The 18,206-nt window shown below is 47.2% G+C and overlaps 1 protein-coding gene across 2 annotated transcripts in view; it reads left to right on the top strand.

Moving 5' to 3' along the window:
- LOC112236084 (potassium/sodium hyperpolarization-activated cyclic nucleotide-gated channel 4-like) overlaps nucleotides 1–922 on the top strand; it is a 28,313-nt gene extending 27,391 nt beyond the window's left edge. For both annotated transcript variants that reach the window (XM_042307958.1, XM_042307964.1), the window contains one exon: nucleotides 662–922. In XM_042307958.1, the coding sequence (XP_042163892.1) occupies nucleotides 662–792 (131 nt within the window). In that variant the 3' untranslated portion in view covers nucleotides 793–922. The remainder of the gene's footprint in view (nucleotides 1–661) is intronic.
- The last annotated feature ends 17,284 nt before the right edge of the window (nucleotides 923–18,206 follow it).

The following is an 18,206-nucleotide window of genomic DNA, read 5'->3' as shown; positions in this document are numbered from 1 at the left end:
TAATGTTTACTGTAAATGTGTATTGTTTATTTCACTTTTGTTTATTATGTACTGTTAAAATATGTTTCCCATGCCAATAAAGCCCTTTGAATTGAATTGAATTGAGAAACTGCTAGAAAAACAGAGAGCTGTTAGAACAGAGAGCTGTTAGAACAGAGAGCTGTTAGAACAGAGAGCTGTTAGAACAGAGAGCTGTTAGAACAGAGAGCTGTTAGAACAGAGAGCTGTTAGAACAGAGAGCTGTTAGAACAGAGAGCTGTTAGAACAGAGAGCTGTTAGAACAGAGAGCTGTTAGAACAGAGAGCTGTTAGAACAGAGAGCTGTTAGAACAGAGAGCTGTTAGAACAGAGAGCTGTTAGAACAGAGAGCTGTTAGAACAGAGAGCTGTTAGAACAGAGAGCTGTTAGAACAGAGAGCTGTTAGAACAGAGAGCTAGAGCAGATACCTGGTTCTGTTTGTGATCTTTAATCAGCCACTCAGCCCTGTCAGCCTCGTTACAACTGTGTTGTTTGACCCTCACTTTAGTTTCTACCACTTTCTTCTTGCTCTTGTTTTCCTCCATTTGTGTCAGACAGGAACAGTATCCATCCCCTCCATCAGTTTGTTTCTGTTTTGATCGTTTCATTCTATTCTCTTCTCTCTTCTTTGTTCTCCTCTGCAGGTAGGAAGAACTCTATCCTGATGAGGAAGCCGTCCCAGGCGGGTTCCATGGCGGGGGGCAGCGGTTTGGGGCGTGGGGGTCGAGGAGGAGGAGGGGGCGGGGCTAGGCATGGGAGGGCTGGGCTCCTGTGACAGCATGCTGGTTCAGCAGATTGTTAAACACGACAGCATGCCAGCCATGCAGGAGGCCATTGCTGCTGCCGCTGCAGGAAGGGGAGGGGCCACGGGAGGAAGTGGTACGGTCTCCCCTAGGCCCCACCCACTGATCTGGGCTCCACTGATCCACGCTCCGCTCCAGACGGCGGCCGCTACGACTAACGTGGCTATCGCCCTCATGCACCAGCAGCAGCAGCAACAGCAGCTTCAACATCAGCTACAGCAGCAACATGCGCTAGGAGGCGCTATATTCCTCCCCTCCATCTCTCCATCATCCTCCGTCTCCTTCCCCCTCTCCCCCCCACGGCCCCCTGTCCTGCAGCCCCTGCGCCCCTCTGTGAGTTCCCTCATTGGGATGATGGGGGTAGGAGGGATGGGGGGGCTGTCCCCTAGAGGGGTGTTTCCTGCCTTCCCCTCCCCCTCGCCCTTCCCCATGGCCCCCCCGGGAGGTGTGATATCACCCCCTGTTGCTCAAACCCCACCCACACCGGCCTCCTCTGTCTCCACGTCGGTCCAATTAGGAAAGACCCTGCACTACAGTCTCCGCCTCCACCCGGAACACTCTTCAGTGATGGGTGGAACCCCAGGAATCCCCAAGGTAGGAGGGGCCACCACACCCCATCTGTTCTACCACGTGAATCCAACTGCAGCCACCAGTGTCATGTCAGACAATTGCAGTTCCATGGCTGGCCAGCATGGAGCCAAGGAGGCGCTATTGCGTCACGGAGGCAGCAGCAACCAGGGCCTGCCTGCACTTGGGAGGCTCACCCAGGAGGCCAGGCTCCTCTCCGCCTCGCAGCCCACCCTGCCTCATCGATCCTGGGCAAGCATGCAGCCTCACCCCCCTCTCGAGCGGAAGGCCTCTGGAGGTAACCTGCTGCCAGCCTCGTTCCTGGCTGGGACGCAGCTAGCCAGGGGTGGCAGTGTGGGGGTGTTGACTACTCCCCTACCAGTACAAGTCCCAGCACAACGGTTAAAGATGCCCCCCTTCAATGCACAGATACAAGCACATAACATGGGCTCTATACAGCCCCTCTCTGATCCTGTCTCTACACACTGCCCTGCACACACACACACAGCCACACACACACATCCTGTCGCTGTACCTGCAGCCACACCCACACCCACATCAGCTTCTCCCCTGGCCTCCTACACTTCCTCCCCCAAACAAACCCCCCTCTCCTTTGCCACCCCCTCCCCTGCTCCCGCTCCTTTCTCCCTCATCCCAGCCCTGCCACTAACCCCTCGCCCCAAACTCACCCCTACACCACCATCTCGCTCCTCCTCTCCTCCCCACTGCTCCATCCCTCCCTCTGCCGGAACTACTCCACTCACCTCAACCCCTCGCCCCAAACCCACCCCTACACCCCCATCTCGCTCTTCTTCCCCCTCTCCCTCCTCCACTCCCCCTCCCTCCTCTGTCAGTGCTCCTCTCTCACTTCCACAAACCCATGGGTGCAAGTCCTCTCTCGCGTCCCCCTCACCCCCTCCTCTTCCCTACCTTCCTCTCCCACTCTTCTTCAGAGCCCCTAATCAAGTCCTCCCCTACACCCCCTCCCCTTACCCTCTATCTGGGCCCACCCCTACCCCCTCTAAAGCCTTTACCCCTATCCAGACTCGTACCCCTACCACTACCCTCTCTCAACCCTCCAATCGTCCCCCTACCCCTATTTCTACTCCTGTTGCCATTCAGAGCCAAACCCTAACTGCAACCCCCACCCCAGCCTCCACTCCCACCCCAGCCCCCACCCCAGCCCCCACCCCAGCCTCCACCCCAGCCTCCACCCCAGCCTTCACTCCCACCCCAGCCTCCACCCCAGCCCCCACCCCAGCCTCCACTCCCACTCCAGCGCCCACCCCAGCCTCCACTCCCACCCCAGCCTCCACCCCAGCCTCCACTCCCACCCCAGCCTCCACCCCAGCCTCCACTCCCACCCCAGCCCCCACCCCAGCCCCCACCCCAGCCTTAACTCCCACCCCAGCCTCCACCCCAGCCCCCACCCCAGCCTCCACTCCCACCCCAGCCCCCACCCCAGCCTCCACTCCCATCCTAGCTCCAACCTCAACCTTGATTCCCACCCCTTCTTCCAGTAAACCTCCCACTCCTATCTCTAGTCCTTCACCTGCCCTTATGAAAAGCCAAACTCTAACCCCAACACCTACCAGTTCTAAACCTCAGGCCCCAACCTCAACTCCAACCCCCAAACCTCCCCCTACCCATACTGCCAAACATGCCCCTGTTCAAACCTCCACCCATACCCCAACACCCACATCTAAGCATTCTCTTACTCCTGTACCCATCGCCTCCGATGCTGCAATTCAAGCCCCAACAAAAGGCTCAGCCCACACCCCAAAACAGACCCCAGCAGCCCAACCCCTAGTCCAAACCCCAGCCCCAAAACCCACTTCTAAATGTTCTGTTACCCCCACAATCCCACCTGTACCTATCCATACCCCAAAACAATCCTCCACCCCCAAACCTGCATCAACCCATACCCCAAAACAGAGCCAACCTTTAGGTCCTGTCCCCACACCTACCTGTACTCCTTACACCAGTCATGCTCCAAAGCTGACCACAGCCGTAACACCTGTCCAAACCTCCACTACCACCCTCCCACCCACTCAGTTGGTCCCAGGCCCTGCCACCTCCCTCTCTCAAACCTCTTGCCCCCCAGCCACCTCTGCCCCCTCCGCCTCTCCCAAGGGGGGCAAGAAGGACCTGTAGCTGCCTCAGACAGGGAAAGACTAATAGGGACTGAGAGAAAAACTGCCTGCCAACATGTGATGGTCCTGGAGGAAATTATCTGATTGGAGGATGGACTTTTCGGGCCAGATATACTGTGTAGATTGTGTCACCAAACACCCCATGCTCCAATTAAAGTAGCACACTGTAAGGAATAGGGTACTGCAGATTTGAGTTCAACAAACTATCCTCCAAACAGTCCATGACTTGCGACTAGGTTTTAACAGTTGTTGCCAACATGGCATGCCAAAATTCTAGATTCAAACCGAGTTCGGCAGACTCTGTATATCTATGGCTCTGGTGACTAGGGCAGGCTAGAGTAGAATCACAGTTTATATTTGAAGTCCAAACATATAGATGCATATCTGTGTAAGTGATTGTTGGAGCAAGCAAGAGAGATGAAGTGGAAGATAATGGCAGCACACAGTGGGAGGGAAAAACGAGGACGATGATGACAAAGATAGCAATGGGGTTCGTTGCATCTTGCTGCTGATTGGAGGAGGGCTAGTTGGCCAATTCTAAAACGACCAATAAGATAGGCACTTCCTGATTTCCAGCTTCCCCTCCCTTTTGCCTCTCGCCCTTCACCAAAGTGTAATATTTTGTCATTATATGATTAATCATAGTATGAGATTACTAATCACTGTAAAGTTAGTCATCATATTGATCAGTAACTATAGGAGCGATTGATCCACTTGTGGTTTTGTTGTCCAAGTTGTGTGGTGTTTAGCTTCGTTTAGCTTCGTTGTTCATACAACTTCTGTAACTGAATTGTGTTTTTTGGTGCAACACTTAATACTGCTCCCTCGTAAACTGTGGATGTGGGTTTATTTGTTCCGCCTAGCTTCCTGTAAATGCATGCCTCTCTCTCTATTCCCTCCTTTTCCCTCGTTCCTCACCTCCTCTGGCTCCTGTCTGCTTTTATCCTGTCTTTCATCTCTGTCTGTCTGATCCTCCTTTCATCTTTCACAGAGCTTTTGTAGTTAACTACTGTTCCAGAGACATTCACAGATGCTCTCTACCTCTCTCCATCTCTGACTTTTCCCTCTCTCTACTGTATCTCTCTCTATCATTCCCTCCCTCCATCCATCCCTCCCTCCCCCCTCCTTTCTTCCCTCTCTCTACTGTATCTCTCTCTATCATTCCCTCCCTCCATCCATCCCTCCCTCCCCTCCTTTCTTCCCTCTCTCTACTGTATCTCTCTCTATCATTCCCTCCCTCCATCCATCCCTCCCTCCCCCTCCTTTCTTCCCTCTCTTGTCCTGGTGTCATGTCCAGTGCTGTTTGATGTTTTCTGTGAGTAGCAAAAGAGCATTCCTCTTTTAACCCTTGATACCATGTTGCCTAGATTATATTTAAGGACCAAATGTTTTATTTTTTATTTGTGATCACAGCTTTAGCTTTTGAGCAAAATCAATGAAATGATAGTTGTTGATGATGATGTTATTGATGATGATGTTATTGATGACCGTGATGATGTTATTGATGATGATGAGGATGACCATGATGATGTTATTGATGATGACGAGGATGACCATGATGATGTTGTTGATAATGAGGAGGATGACCATGATGATGTTATTGATGATGATGAGGATGACCATGATGTTATTGATGATGAGGATGACCATGATGATGTTACTGATGATGACCATGATGACGGTGAGAATGTTTTTGATGAGCTAGAATAAAGCACATTTAGAAAGTCAGTTTGTCTTTGGTGTCAGAGAGAGAGAGAATGTGTGCTTATGCGTATGTGTGTCCTGCCCGGTAATCCTGAACACCTCCAGAGGTGAAGCAGACTCATATCCAAGGTGACGCCTGTGGATGGGAACGCTGGGATCACTGTTGCTCTCGACTCTTAACTAAATCAATATCCTCCTGCACAGGGAAGGATTATACCATGTCTAATACACAGACTGACCCTCCTGACTATCTCTCTTCCTCACTCCATCTAATCTGTGTTCAAGGGAGTTCAAGAGTCTCATTTCCACACTATGTTGTGTTTGGCGTGATTGATTTATTTTTCACCTTTGGAGGATTGTGAGGCATTAGAATGTTGGATTTGCACTCAGAGTAATTTGCATTAAGGCCTGGAATTAAATATTGTACTGAAGGGAACAATCATGATCTTTGGAGGGATGCATGATTGTTAGAGGGATGTATAGGGACTTACTGTGTACATTCTACTCTATTCTAAAGGGACTCTGAGGCTGTTCTCAGACGTTTACTTAGCAGACAGCAAATACTATATACAGAATACAAAACAACTTTGTTCATACCTTTGGATTTGAATCTAGAGATTAAAGATCTATATACTTTAAACCTATAACAAGAGACTGTATAGCTATACTCTTGTGAGATATGTAGGCCTACCCTTCAGACACATTAAGAGGTGAACGCGTGTAAGTACCAAGCTGTCATCTACACATTGACCACTAGATGGGGCTCAGCATCTAAACCAGACTCCTGTCTGCATTCCAGGAAAAGCTACCAGCTTAGGATAGCCACATAGTTAATGTTACACCTTGTATTACCTTCACCATGGTGAGGTCTGACAGGCCATTAAATTGAGATGAGATAAGAGAGCTGTGGAGAAATGTGGAGAGATGTGAAGAGATGTTGTATATTTGGAGAGATGTATATTTTGAGAGATGGGAAGAGATGTTGCATATTTGGAGAGATGTTATATATTTGGAGAGATGTATATTTTGAGAGATGTTGTATATTTGGAGAGATGTGAAGAGATGTGGAGAGATGTTGTAGTATATGTGGAAAGATGTGGAGTGTGTAGCAGCATGTAAGAGGTTAACAGCAGTGTCAGACCACAGGATTAGTAGAGAATAAATAGGACTGTAATTGCTGCCTGTCACTCTGGCTCTGAACTAGAGGACCTGCGGGGAAGTCCTATTCTGGGGCCTCAGCACTGGAATCACACCGAAATGTCTTAGAGGATCACCTAAGGCTTGCGGGACATGGACAGAAAGAGAAATGGATTGCAATTATTTATTCAGTATATATTTCAGTGTGTTAAGGATTGTGTGTGTATTTGCAGTGTGTGTGTGTGTCTCCCTGCAGAGAGTGAGGTGACAGTGGAAACTCTGATCCTCCAGCATGTAACAGGTTATTAAGTCTATAAGGGTAGGCTTGGATTCTGCACACCCAGGTGGGTCACACACTCCTCTTGACTACTGGACCAACTGTGTGAGTGTGTGCATTAGTTCCACTACTGTCAGTGCATTTGAACTTCTGCAAGGAAATCTTTAATTTGATTCTTTGCTCAATGAAATTGAATTCAGTGAGATTTTGGGGGAAAATAAAACAATATTTTAACTTTGTAGGTGAACAACAAGGTTACCCACTGTGCACAGACGTCAGTTCAACGTCTAATATTGATTTACATTTGGTTGAGTTGTCAACTAATGTGAATTCAATGTGAAATCAACAAAAAAAATCACCATGTTATTGGATTTAGGTTAGAAATTGGATGAAAAAATTGAAAATGCCTTTACATTGATGATTTTTTTTGCTAATCCAATTAGTTTTCCACGTTGAAATGACGTTTTGGCCCATTTGGTAGTGTGAATTGGAGTAACACACACGTCACACACACCACACGCAACAGCAGCCAGATAGGTAGCCAGACCGCAGATTGAGCACAGATTTAAGGTTAGGGGGCGGCAAGGGGAAGGTGGGCTGGGTGGGTAAACCACAAGATGTTATATTTAGACTTTCCATCACTTCACAATCTGCCATCTCTCTCTCTCACACACACACACACACACACACAGGGGAGGTGTTTGAGAGAAGGGGGGTGTATGCAGGAGCAAAGAGCGCAAGATGCAAAACTTAGAAAGGATAAGGTGATTCCTTCTGCTGTGTAGTTACCACTTCAAACAGGAAGCTGATGTGTGTGTAGTTTGCTATGAGGGGAGGGGTGTGTGCGCCGTGCGTGTGTAACGCTAACCTCATTCTCTCTCTAGTGTGTCTCAAGATTCTTGCATCAGCCCTGTGTTGTCAGACACTCTTCAGGCTCCCTCTGCACTGGAAACAGTGAATCACTTACAGTAGAAAATGTCCTCTTTACCAAAAATTGGATTTTGAATTGCCTTCAGTATATCACATGATCACACACACACACACACACACACTGAGATATTATTCTTACATGAAAGTCCCCCAGCTGTTTCAGTAGAGTGGGTGTCCCCCAGCTACTGTAACATGTACTGCTTCTAGTCTTCTCAGAATTTGGGGCGAAGTCTCTAAGAGTTATTATAAGGAGATTGGAGTTATTTTAACACTCAGCAAGCCACCATGAGACAGCTGCTTGTCATAGCTGTCGGTAAATATATGGCAGGGGATGTGACTTGTGACTGAGGCTGAGTAGTAGCCTACATATCTACTGTATGTGCACCTGCTGGTTTCTCTGTCTCTATGGTCACCTCTTGTCTTGGTCGCCATGGCTTCATTTGCAAATGAAATGTTTTACGCGCGCATAGAGAGAGAGATGACGAGAGAGAGAGAGAGAGACGGGAAAGAGAGAGAGGGAGAGATGTACAGTAACGGCCAGACAGAGGCAGTTATTAAACAGCACGAGCACCATAAATAGCGCGTTTAAATAAGGCGATCTATTTCAAGTGGAAATGTCCGCTGCAGCTGGCACACGCATATGCCCTCCAACGATTCTCTCCCTCTCCGTGCCAACCTCTTAGCCCCGCTGTGATCCCTCACAGACCTTCAACCTGCCCCGGGAGTCTCTATAACAACATGCCCACCTCGGCCCTCCTTCCCTCCCACCTCGCTACGACAGACACTGCCGCTGGCCTATCGCACCGTGGCCGACCCCTGTGCCCTGCCCACCCCAGCGGTCCCTCTCCAGCCCCGCCAGAGCCAATCCGCGGCGGGGTGTAAAGTAGGGCAAGCCGCTTCCTGGTTCAAGGAGGAGCTGCCTGGAGTTGGAATGGGCCAGCGGAGTCAGAGAGGGGGGAGAACAGCCCAGCGAGCCGGCGGTCTGCAAAGAGAGAGCCGAGGCAGGGGGATATAAACGCCGGCAGAGAGACAAGAAGAGGCGGATATTACAGAGAACTCCCGGATGATACGTGGTTCGTCAGAGGAACTGGTGTGAGATTTTGGACAGTGCCGAGAGAGCGGTGACCCCCGGGGGGAGAGAGACGGGTGGGAGTGAATACAGGAAGTACAGAAGCCGGTCAGGTGGGACGCGACGAGATAACATAGGTGACACCCGCGCACAGGTAAACCCGCTCCCTCACTCACTCTCTGTTTTGGGGGGATATTATGGAATTCTTGAAGTTAGGATTTAACGCTTGTCTTTCCCATTTTCTATAACAACCGCCCCCCCCCCCGTCCTAACCGGGGTTACGGGAGGACTACGTCATGGGTATTCGGTAACTCCCGTGTGACGTGTCTACAATAATTTCTCCCTATGATTTTCGCGCTCTCTTTTCATAGAAGCTTATTTTGACACAAGAACACATGCTATTTCAATTACATTAGCAGAGAATATTTATGTGATCTCAGGTTAGTTGCTCTGTGTCGCTACCTGTGTGGATGTGGCCAGGTGAACAAGCAGGGTCGACGGGTACACTTCTGGAGGCTTGGCTTCTAATTATAGCAGCGAACACCGGCTGACATCCAAAACCTAACATGTTCTCACGCACATCGCCGGCCTCTGTAGGCAATAAGCCATGTGCTCCACCACAGGGCAACGTTGGCCACGAATTATATTATTCCAAGACCCTTTCAGTAGGCTATGCTGTTGTCACCACACGTTGACATATCCTTTATCTTAAATTCTATAGCTCTGTTGCTGATGTAATGTTCTTGAAATGTATATTAATGCTGGATGGATGAGGGCTTTTAAATGTATAAAACTTAGGCTATGGATGGTGGGAGGCTGTCGTGTGTGTGTGTGTGTGTGTGTGTGTGTGGGTTGCTGACTCGCCCCTCTTGTGGTACAGACAGACCTGCTGAACCTGCCAAACTGGCTTGGGTTTGGTCCTCTGTCTGAGTTTGTTGTTTGATATACCACTTTATGGACACCATGTTATTAGTCCAATCCACTGAAGGGTTTCTGGTCTACAATATTCATTTGGTGGTTTGAAACGTTTATTTTTCACATAATAGTTCTCCAAACAGTGTTGGGTCTAGACCTGAACTTCAGTGCACCTGGAAGGAATAAGGAAAACATTTGCCCTGTAACAGTATGTAGGCTAATATTTGTACTGTGGGTTTCCGTGTGTGATCTTGACAAATAGGTATTGTTGACGTCTGCGATGTAGATTAGATTTGTCACCAATCCCAACTCTGTGAATAATTCCACTATTTAGTGTGAGAGATGGAAGGGAAAAGAGAGCGAGAAGCAGAAACAGTTCTGCACTGTCAACCCTAATTGCCACTTGTCTGAATTGAAGCATTCTTACTACCAACTAAATGACAGTTGGGAGACCTGGAAAGTCTGTGTAGACTGTCTTTGGCTTAGTGGTAACTGATCTACCCCTCCCTCTCTTCTCATCTCTCCTTCTGGTGTCATGGTAACTTAATTACTCCTGTCATTTACTAGATCGGACTGTTCTCATGACCCCTCTCTCTCCCTACCACACACATGTACACACTCACAAACACCAAATGACATTTACATGCACCTTCTCAATTATAACAGATAATGGGTCTAGTCTCTGCTCTTGCCACTGAGTATGGGATAGTGCAGTGTGTGTGTGTGTGTGTGTCTGAGGATGTCTGTGGTCCTACACAGGTGTGTGCTGTGCCTGTTTCCCAGCCCTGTTCATTGTTAGTGTAGGCCACTTCTGCTCTGTGGCCTGGTGAAGTGGTCTTTCTCCGTCCCCCACCCTGAACCCCTCACCATGTCTAACACATCATCTGACACATTGTGTGTTTAGGTTCATTTTCTTTCTTTATATACCACTTCTCATTTATCTTTTGATCTCCTGTTTGTCTCTCTTTTCCTTCACCTTATTCCCTCAGTATTTGGCCCCTTTCCTTCCCTGTGTCTCTGTCTCACAAAGCAGATATTAAATACTAGAGAAAGTATTCAACCCCCTTGACTTATTAAAAGTTTTGTTGCATCAAAGTGCGATTCAAATGGATTTAGTTTTTTTTGTCAATGATTTATTAAACAAAATACTCTGACAGAACCAGGTTTTCCTCTAGGATTTTACCTCTGCTTAGCTCCATTAACATTTTTTTTATCCTGAAAAACTCCCCAGTCCTTAATGATTACAAGCATACCCATGGCAAGTTGCAGTCACCATTATACTTGGAAATATGGAGAGTGATACTCAGTAATGTGTTGGATTTGCCCTAAACATGAGTTGCTTTGCCACATTTTTTGCAGTATTACTTTAGTGCCTTGTTGCAAACATGATGCCTGTACAGAATATTTATTCTGTACAGGCTACCTTATTTTCACTCTGCCAATTAGGTTAGTATTGTGGAGTAACTACAATGCTGTTGATCCATCCTCTGGTTTCTCCCATCACAGCCATTAAACTGTTTTGTCACCACTGGCCTCATGGTGAAATTCCTGAGCGGTTTCCTTCCTTTCCAGCAACTGAGTTAGGAAGGATGCCTGTATCTTTGTAGTGACTGGGTGTATTGAGACACCATCCAAAGTGTAATTCATAACTTCACAATGCGCAAAGGGATATTTAATGTCTGCTCTTTCATTTTTTTGCCCATTTACCAATAGGCACCCTTCTTTGTGAGGCATTGGAAAACCTCCCTGGTCTTTGTGGTTGAATACAGTGCGTTCAGAAAGCATGCAGACCCCTTCACTTTTCACATTGTTACTTTAAAGCCTTATTCTAAAATGGATTAAAACATTTCTCTCTCAATCTACACACAATGCCACATAACGACAGCCAAAACAGGTTTTTAGAAATATCACATTACATAAATATTCAGACCCTTTACTCAGTACTTTGTTGAAGCACCAAATCAAATTTATATAGCTCTTATTACATCAGCTGATATCTCAAAGTGTTGTACAGAAACCCAGCCTAAAACCCCAAACAGCAAGCAATGCAGGTGTAGAAGCACAGTGGCTAGGAAAAACTCCCTAGAAAGGCAAAAACCTAGGAAGAAACCTAGAGAGGAATCAGGCTATGAGGGGTGGTCAGTCCTCTTCTGGCTGTGCCGGGTGGAGATTATAATATAACATGGCCAAGATGTTCAAATGTTCATAAATGACCAGCATGGTCAAATAATAATAATCACAGTAATTGTCGAGGGTGCAGCAAGTCACCACCTCAGGAGTAAATGTCAGTTGGTTTTTCATAGCCGATCATTAAGAGCATCTCTACCGCTCCTGCTGTCTCTAGAGAGTTGAAAACAGCAGGTCTGGGACAGGTAGCACGTCCGGTGAACAGGTCAGGATTCCATAGCCACAGGCAGAAGAGTTGAAACTGGAGCAGCAGCACGGCCAGGTGGACTGGGGACAGCAAGGAGTCATCATGCCAGGTAGTCCTGAGGCATGGTTCTAGGGCTCAGGTCCTCAGAAAGAGAATAGAGAGCATACTTCAATTCACACAGGACACCGGCTAAGACAGGAGAAGTACTCCAGATATAACAAACTGACCCTAGCCCCCCGACACAAACTACTGCAGCATAAATACTGGAGGCTGAGACAGGAGGGGTCAGGAGACACTGTGGCCCCACCCGATGATAGCCCCGGACAGGGGTGATACCCCCGGACAGCCCCGGACAGGGGTGATACCCCCGGACAGCCCCGGACAGGGGTGAGACCCCCGGACAGCACCACCAATCTTCTTGGATATAATGCTACAAGCTTGTCACACCTGTATTTGTGGAGTTTCTCCCATTCTTCTCTGCAGATCCTCTCAAGCTCTGTCATGTTGGATGGGGAGCGTCGCTGCACAGCTATTTTCAGGGATGTTCAAATCGGGTTCAAGTCCGGGCTCTGGCTGGGCCACTCAAGGACATTTAGACTTGTCCAGAAGCCACTCCTACATTGTCTTGGCTGTGTGTTTAGGTTCATTGTCCTGTTAGAAGGTGAACCTTCGCCCCAGTCGGAGAATCTGAGCGCTCTGGAGCAGGTTTTCATCAAGGATCTCTGTACTTTGCTCCATTCAGCTTTCCCTCAATCCTGACTAGTCTCCCAGTCCCTGCCGCTGAAAAACATCACCAAAGCAGGATTCTGCCACCATCATGCTTCACTATAGGGATGGTGCCAGGTTTCCTCCAGATGTGACACTTGGCATTCAGGCCAAAGACTTCAATATTGGTTTCATCAGACTGGACAATCTTGTTTCTCATGGTGAGAGAGTCCTTTTGGTGCTTTTTGGCAAACTCCAAGCATGCTGTCATGTGCCTTTTCCTGAGAAGTGGCTTTCGTCTGGCCACTCTACCATAAAGGCTTGATTGGTGGAGTGCTGCAGAGATTGTTGTGCTTCTGGAAGGTTCTCATCTTCACAGAGAAACTCTGGAGCGCTGTCAGAGAGACCATCAGGTTCTTGGTCACCTCGCTGACCAAGGTCCTTCTCCCCCGATTGCGCAGTCAGTTCTAGGAAGAGTCTTGGTTGTTCCAAACGTCTTCCATTTAAGAATGATGGAGGCCTCTGTGTTTTCGGGGACCTTCAATGCTGCAGAAACGTTTTGGTACCCTTCCCCAGATCTGTGCCTCGACACAATCCTGTCTCGGCGCTCTACGGACAAGTCCTTCGACCTCATGGCTTGGTTTTTGCTCTGACATGCCCTGTCAACTGTGGGACCTTATATAGACAGGTGTGTGCCTTTCCAAATCATGTCCAATCAATTGAATTTACCACAGGTGGACTCCAATCAAGTTGTAGAAACATCTCAATAATTATTATTTGAACAGGATGCACCTGAGATCAATTGTAAGTCTTATAGCAAAGGGTCTGAGTACTTGTGTAAATAAGGTATTTCTGTTTTATATTTGAATAAATTAGCAAAATAATCAAAAAAATGTTTTTCACTTTGTCATTATGGGGTGTTATGTGTAGATTGATGAGGGAAAAACAATATTTAATCCATTTTAGAATAAGGCTGTAACGTAACAAAATGTAGAAAAAGTGAGAGTCTGAATTCTTTCAGAATGCACTGCACAGTATGTGTTAGAAATTCACTACTCGACTGAGGGACCTTACAGATCATTCTATGTCTGGGGTACAGAGATGGGGTGGTCATTCATATCATGTTAACCACTACTATTGCACACAGAGTGAGTCGCTGCAATTTATTATGTGTTTTGTTAAGCAAATTTGTACTCAAGAATGAATGCTTATTGACTCAAGACATTAATTTATAAAAATGTCAATCTAAATTCCCCTTTGACATTCTAGGATATTGTGTGTAGATTAGTGACACAAAATCTCAATTTAATCCATTTTAAATTCAGGCTGTAACACAACAGAATGTGGAAAAAGTCAAGGGGGTTGAACATTTCTGAAGGCACTGTATGTGTATCTTGGTGTCATTCTGTCAGTCCTCTGGGATCAATAAAGTTTGTTCAAATCCAAATCATCTAACTATCCAAACATCTCATCCCCTCAGCTTTGTATCCCTGGAAACCTTTTGGCTCTGCTGGAGAAGAACAGAAACAGGAAGACGTGGAAAATAGAGAGGGAGGAAGAGAGCAGGGACCCGTCCTCCTCTGAGTTTATGGACTGGAGGTAAGAGGTGTGGAATGTTGAGTGTTGCACATTAACTGCATTGAACTAAAGAAAGTATAATTGTCCCAGTCGTTGACAGCGCCTGTCCTACTATAGGTATAGAAACTAGAGATTATATGACATGGCTGCCCTGGGGTGATGCAGGCCACTCCCATAAAAAAAATCTGTGAACCTCCATGTTAAAATGTGTTGAATGAGGGCACCCCCATAAAATAGTGATTTTGGTACAGTCCAGTATGTGTCAGGAAGGAACCCTCCAGAGTTGATGTGTACTGTACAGTATATTGTGTCTCACTCTGTCTTCTTTCACTGATTCTCAGCCAGGGTTTTGGACTCAGTGTTTGGAATACGGTTCACTTGAACACGCAAATCCAAGGGCCAGCAATGGCTACATTTACATAAAGTCATTTAGCAAACGCTGTACTTAGAGTTAGTGTGTGGGTGGGTGTGTGTGTGTTCGCTGTGTGTTCGCGAGTGAGCGACAGATCATGTGATTGGGGCCATGCAGAAGTGTGACCAGTGTGTGTGTGTGTGTGTGTGTGTGTGTGTGTGTGTGTGTGTGTGTGTGTGTGTGTGTGTGTGTGATAGTAGGGTGGTGGTGGTGGGGGGGGTGTAACAACAGTGAGTGGTCTTTAAAGGAAAGAGGAACGTTTTAAGATCAGACACACACACACACACACACACAGGCAGTCTCCCAATTCCAGTAAGTATATGAATTAGGGCATGTGGCCCCATATATAAATTACCCCTGTTCACAATAGGGGTTTCAGTTTCAGATACATACAGTAGGCTGAGTGGGAGGACAAGACAGGGGGAGAAAGGGGAGAGAGGGGAGGACAAAGTCCCCTTCTTTACTCAGCATCAGCAGATTTAAGAGCTTCCTCCCTCCCTTCCTTTCCTTCTATACCTTTACTCCTTCATATCAAATGTATCTTCCTCTCATCCCCCCATCATCCCATCATACATCTGTTCCCCTACACCACCCATTCAGTCCTCCTTTATCTGCTCAGCTCCTTCATCCATCCATACTCCCTTCATACATCTCCCTGTTCCCCTACACCACCCATTCAGTCCTCCTTTATCTGCTCAGCTCCTTCATCCATCCATACTCCCTTCATACATCTCCCTGTTCCCCTACACCACCCATTCAGTCCCCATCTTCAGCTCCTTCATCCATCCCTCCTTTATCTGTTCCCCTACACCACCCATTCAGTCCTCCTTTATCTTCAGCTCCTTCATCCATCCATTATCCCTTTCCATATTCCCTCCTTTTCCCACTCTTAGAAGGGTTGAACTTTTAGACTAGTCTATTAGCGCCATCATAGAGTTTCTGCATATCATCCATTATTCCATTCACACACAGTGGTCAGAGTCAGGGACATGTTCTGTTTGGTTATTACCATATAAGGGCAGTACAAACATTTGAACCAATACACTTCATGTAGGCCTTAACCATAATGTCGAGATGCTGTGCCACTGACTAAGGTACTCTACTGAATGTCCATGTACCCCACAGCCTAGTTTGCCTCCAGTAGATCTGTCTCACTAGAGGAAGTAGTGCATATGGCGTTTCTCCTTTTTCAGTCTCCAGTTTCTGTTGTGTTTCACAGCCCTATCTCTCTCTCGACCACTGGCCTGCCAGCCTACCAACTCACACCACCCGCCTACTGCCAGGGGGATGGAAGAGCAGGAAGTGGCAATACTTTACTTGCTGTAAAGAAAGACAGACACACCTTAAAGATGAAAAGAGTGTCAAAAAGTAGTGACAGAGAACATGATTTGTTTTTCTGGTAATGGTGTAAATGTTGGTGTAGATAGTGAGGGGGCGTTGCTCATAAACAGGTACAGTGAGCCAGCGGTTCAGGGAAAGAGAGACAATGACACACCGCAGAGAATCATCTCCTGTATCTTGTTGTGAAAATGACCCCTAACCTTTTAGATACATTTGGATGAGAAATGACAGCTTGATGTTGTAGCTGTTGTAAGTACAGTACCATGAGAAGGCAGTACTCCAGACATTGAGAGTGCGGTATTCGATGAGCTCTGATTGGCTGAGCACCAGTAGAATTTTCCCCGTCAACGTTTGAATCTTTAGTCAAAGTGCTGCACTGCTGTAATTGGACGAGAGATGGGTGGGTGTTCTGACCAGTGACAGGAAGGCAGACATTCTGTTGTGTTTCTCAAAGGACAGCTGAAATAACTGCATATTCTATGTATCAACCCTTTCAGCCACGGATTACTGTAAAAGCAACAGCTCACCCCTCTGTTGACAAAGCCCAGAAAACACTACTACAGTATCGTCCTGATGATGTCAACGAAGTGTTCCGCCTTTTGAGCTTTACGACCTCTGATTGGGACTGTTAAACTAAACACACACTGTTCGTCACATGTTGACATGGTCTGGAGAGGATATCAGACTAACTGTCATTGTTTTTTTATACTCTAGTTTCCATTTCCCTGTCCCCTACCACTATCAATATCTCTCTTTCTCCCTGTCCCCTACCGCTATCAATATCTCTCTCTCTTTCTCCCTGTCCCCTACCGCTATCAATATCTCTCTCTCTTTCTCCCTGTCCCCTACCGCTATCAATATCTCTTTCTCCCTGTCCCCTACCGCTATCAATATCTCTCTCCCTGTCCCCTACCGCTATCAATATCTCTTTCTCCCTGTCCCCTACCGCTATCAATATCTCTCTCTCCCTGTCCCCTACCGCTATCAATATCTCTCTCTCCCTGTCCCCTACCGCTATCAATATCTCTTTCTCCCTGTCCCCTACCGCTATCAATATCTCTTTCTCCCTGTCCCCTACCGCTATCAATATCTCTTTCTTCCTGTCCCCTACCGCTATCAATATCTCTTTCTCCCTGTCCCCTACCGCTATCAATATCTCTTTCTCCCTGTCCCCTACCGCTATCAATATCTCTCTCTTTCTCCCTGTCCCCTACCGCTATCAATATCTCTCTCTCTTTCTCCCTGTCCCCTACCGCTATCAATATCTCTCTCTTTCTCCCTGTCCCCTACCGCTATCAATATCTCTCTCTCTTTCTCCCTGTCCCCTACCGCTATCAATATCTCTCTCTTTCTCCCTGTCCCCTACCGCTATCAATATCTCTCTCTCTTTCTCCCTGTCCCCTACCGCTATCAATATCTCTCTCTCTTTCTCCCTGTCCCCTACCGCTATCAATATCTCTCTCTCTTTCTCCCTGTCCCCTACCGCTATCAATATCTCTCTCTCTTTCTAATAGTTGACATGGTTGTTCCTCCTTTACTTTTCTGTCTGTTTTGTCATCCATTTATCTCTCCATCTCACCTCGTGGTTGTCAGTCCTCACTGCAGAGGAAGAGGAAGCCGATCAGGATCAGTTAGTTTTGCGACATCGGTGTGTGTGTTTGTAGGGGTTTGTGTCTATGTGCGTGTTTGTCTGTCTGTGTGGGTGTGTCTGTGTGTGTTTGTTTGTAGGGATATGTGTCTATGAGCATGTATCTCTGTGTATGGGTGTGTGTGTGTGTGTCCATCCTAGCGTGTGTTTTGCAACATCATTCTCTGAAAAGGGAGGTAATGTGTAAGACAGAGGAACAGCTGTCGAGACCCTCCCTAATGATGTGGCAACTTCACCCAGCAAGCAGACACACACACAGTGCATCAAGTACACAAGTCACACACAGACACACACACTATCACATTGAAAGACACACAAGCTTTTTTCACCCGTAAGTTCTGCACATAAATGGACCACTCATTCACACACTGCTGTTCACACATGTTGTCTTGGGGGCTGGATGAAACTGCTGACCAGATACAGATAGAAGGTGTGAAACCACTTTGTCAGCATGTGTTAGAACTGGTAAAGCCCTCCCATATATATGTATATATGTATATATGTGTGTGTGTGTGTGTGTGTGTGTGTGTGTGTGTGTGTGTGTGTGTGTGTATATATATATATATACGCACACAC

Source organism: Oncorhynchus tshawytscha, linkage group LG03 (genome assembly GCF_018296145.1).
Source record: "Oncorhynchus tshawytscha isolate Ot180627B linkage group LG03, Otsh_v2.0, whole genome shotgun sequence".
NCBI classification, from domain to species: domain Eukaryota; kingdom Metazoa; phylum Chordata; class Actinopteri; order Salmoniformes; family Salmonidae; genus Oncorhynchus; species Oncorhynchus tshawytscha.
Note: the sequence above shows the minus strand (reverse complement) of the source record. Positions and strands in the feature narration are given on the sequence as shown.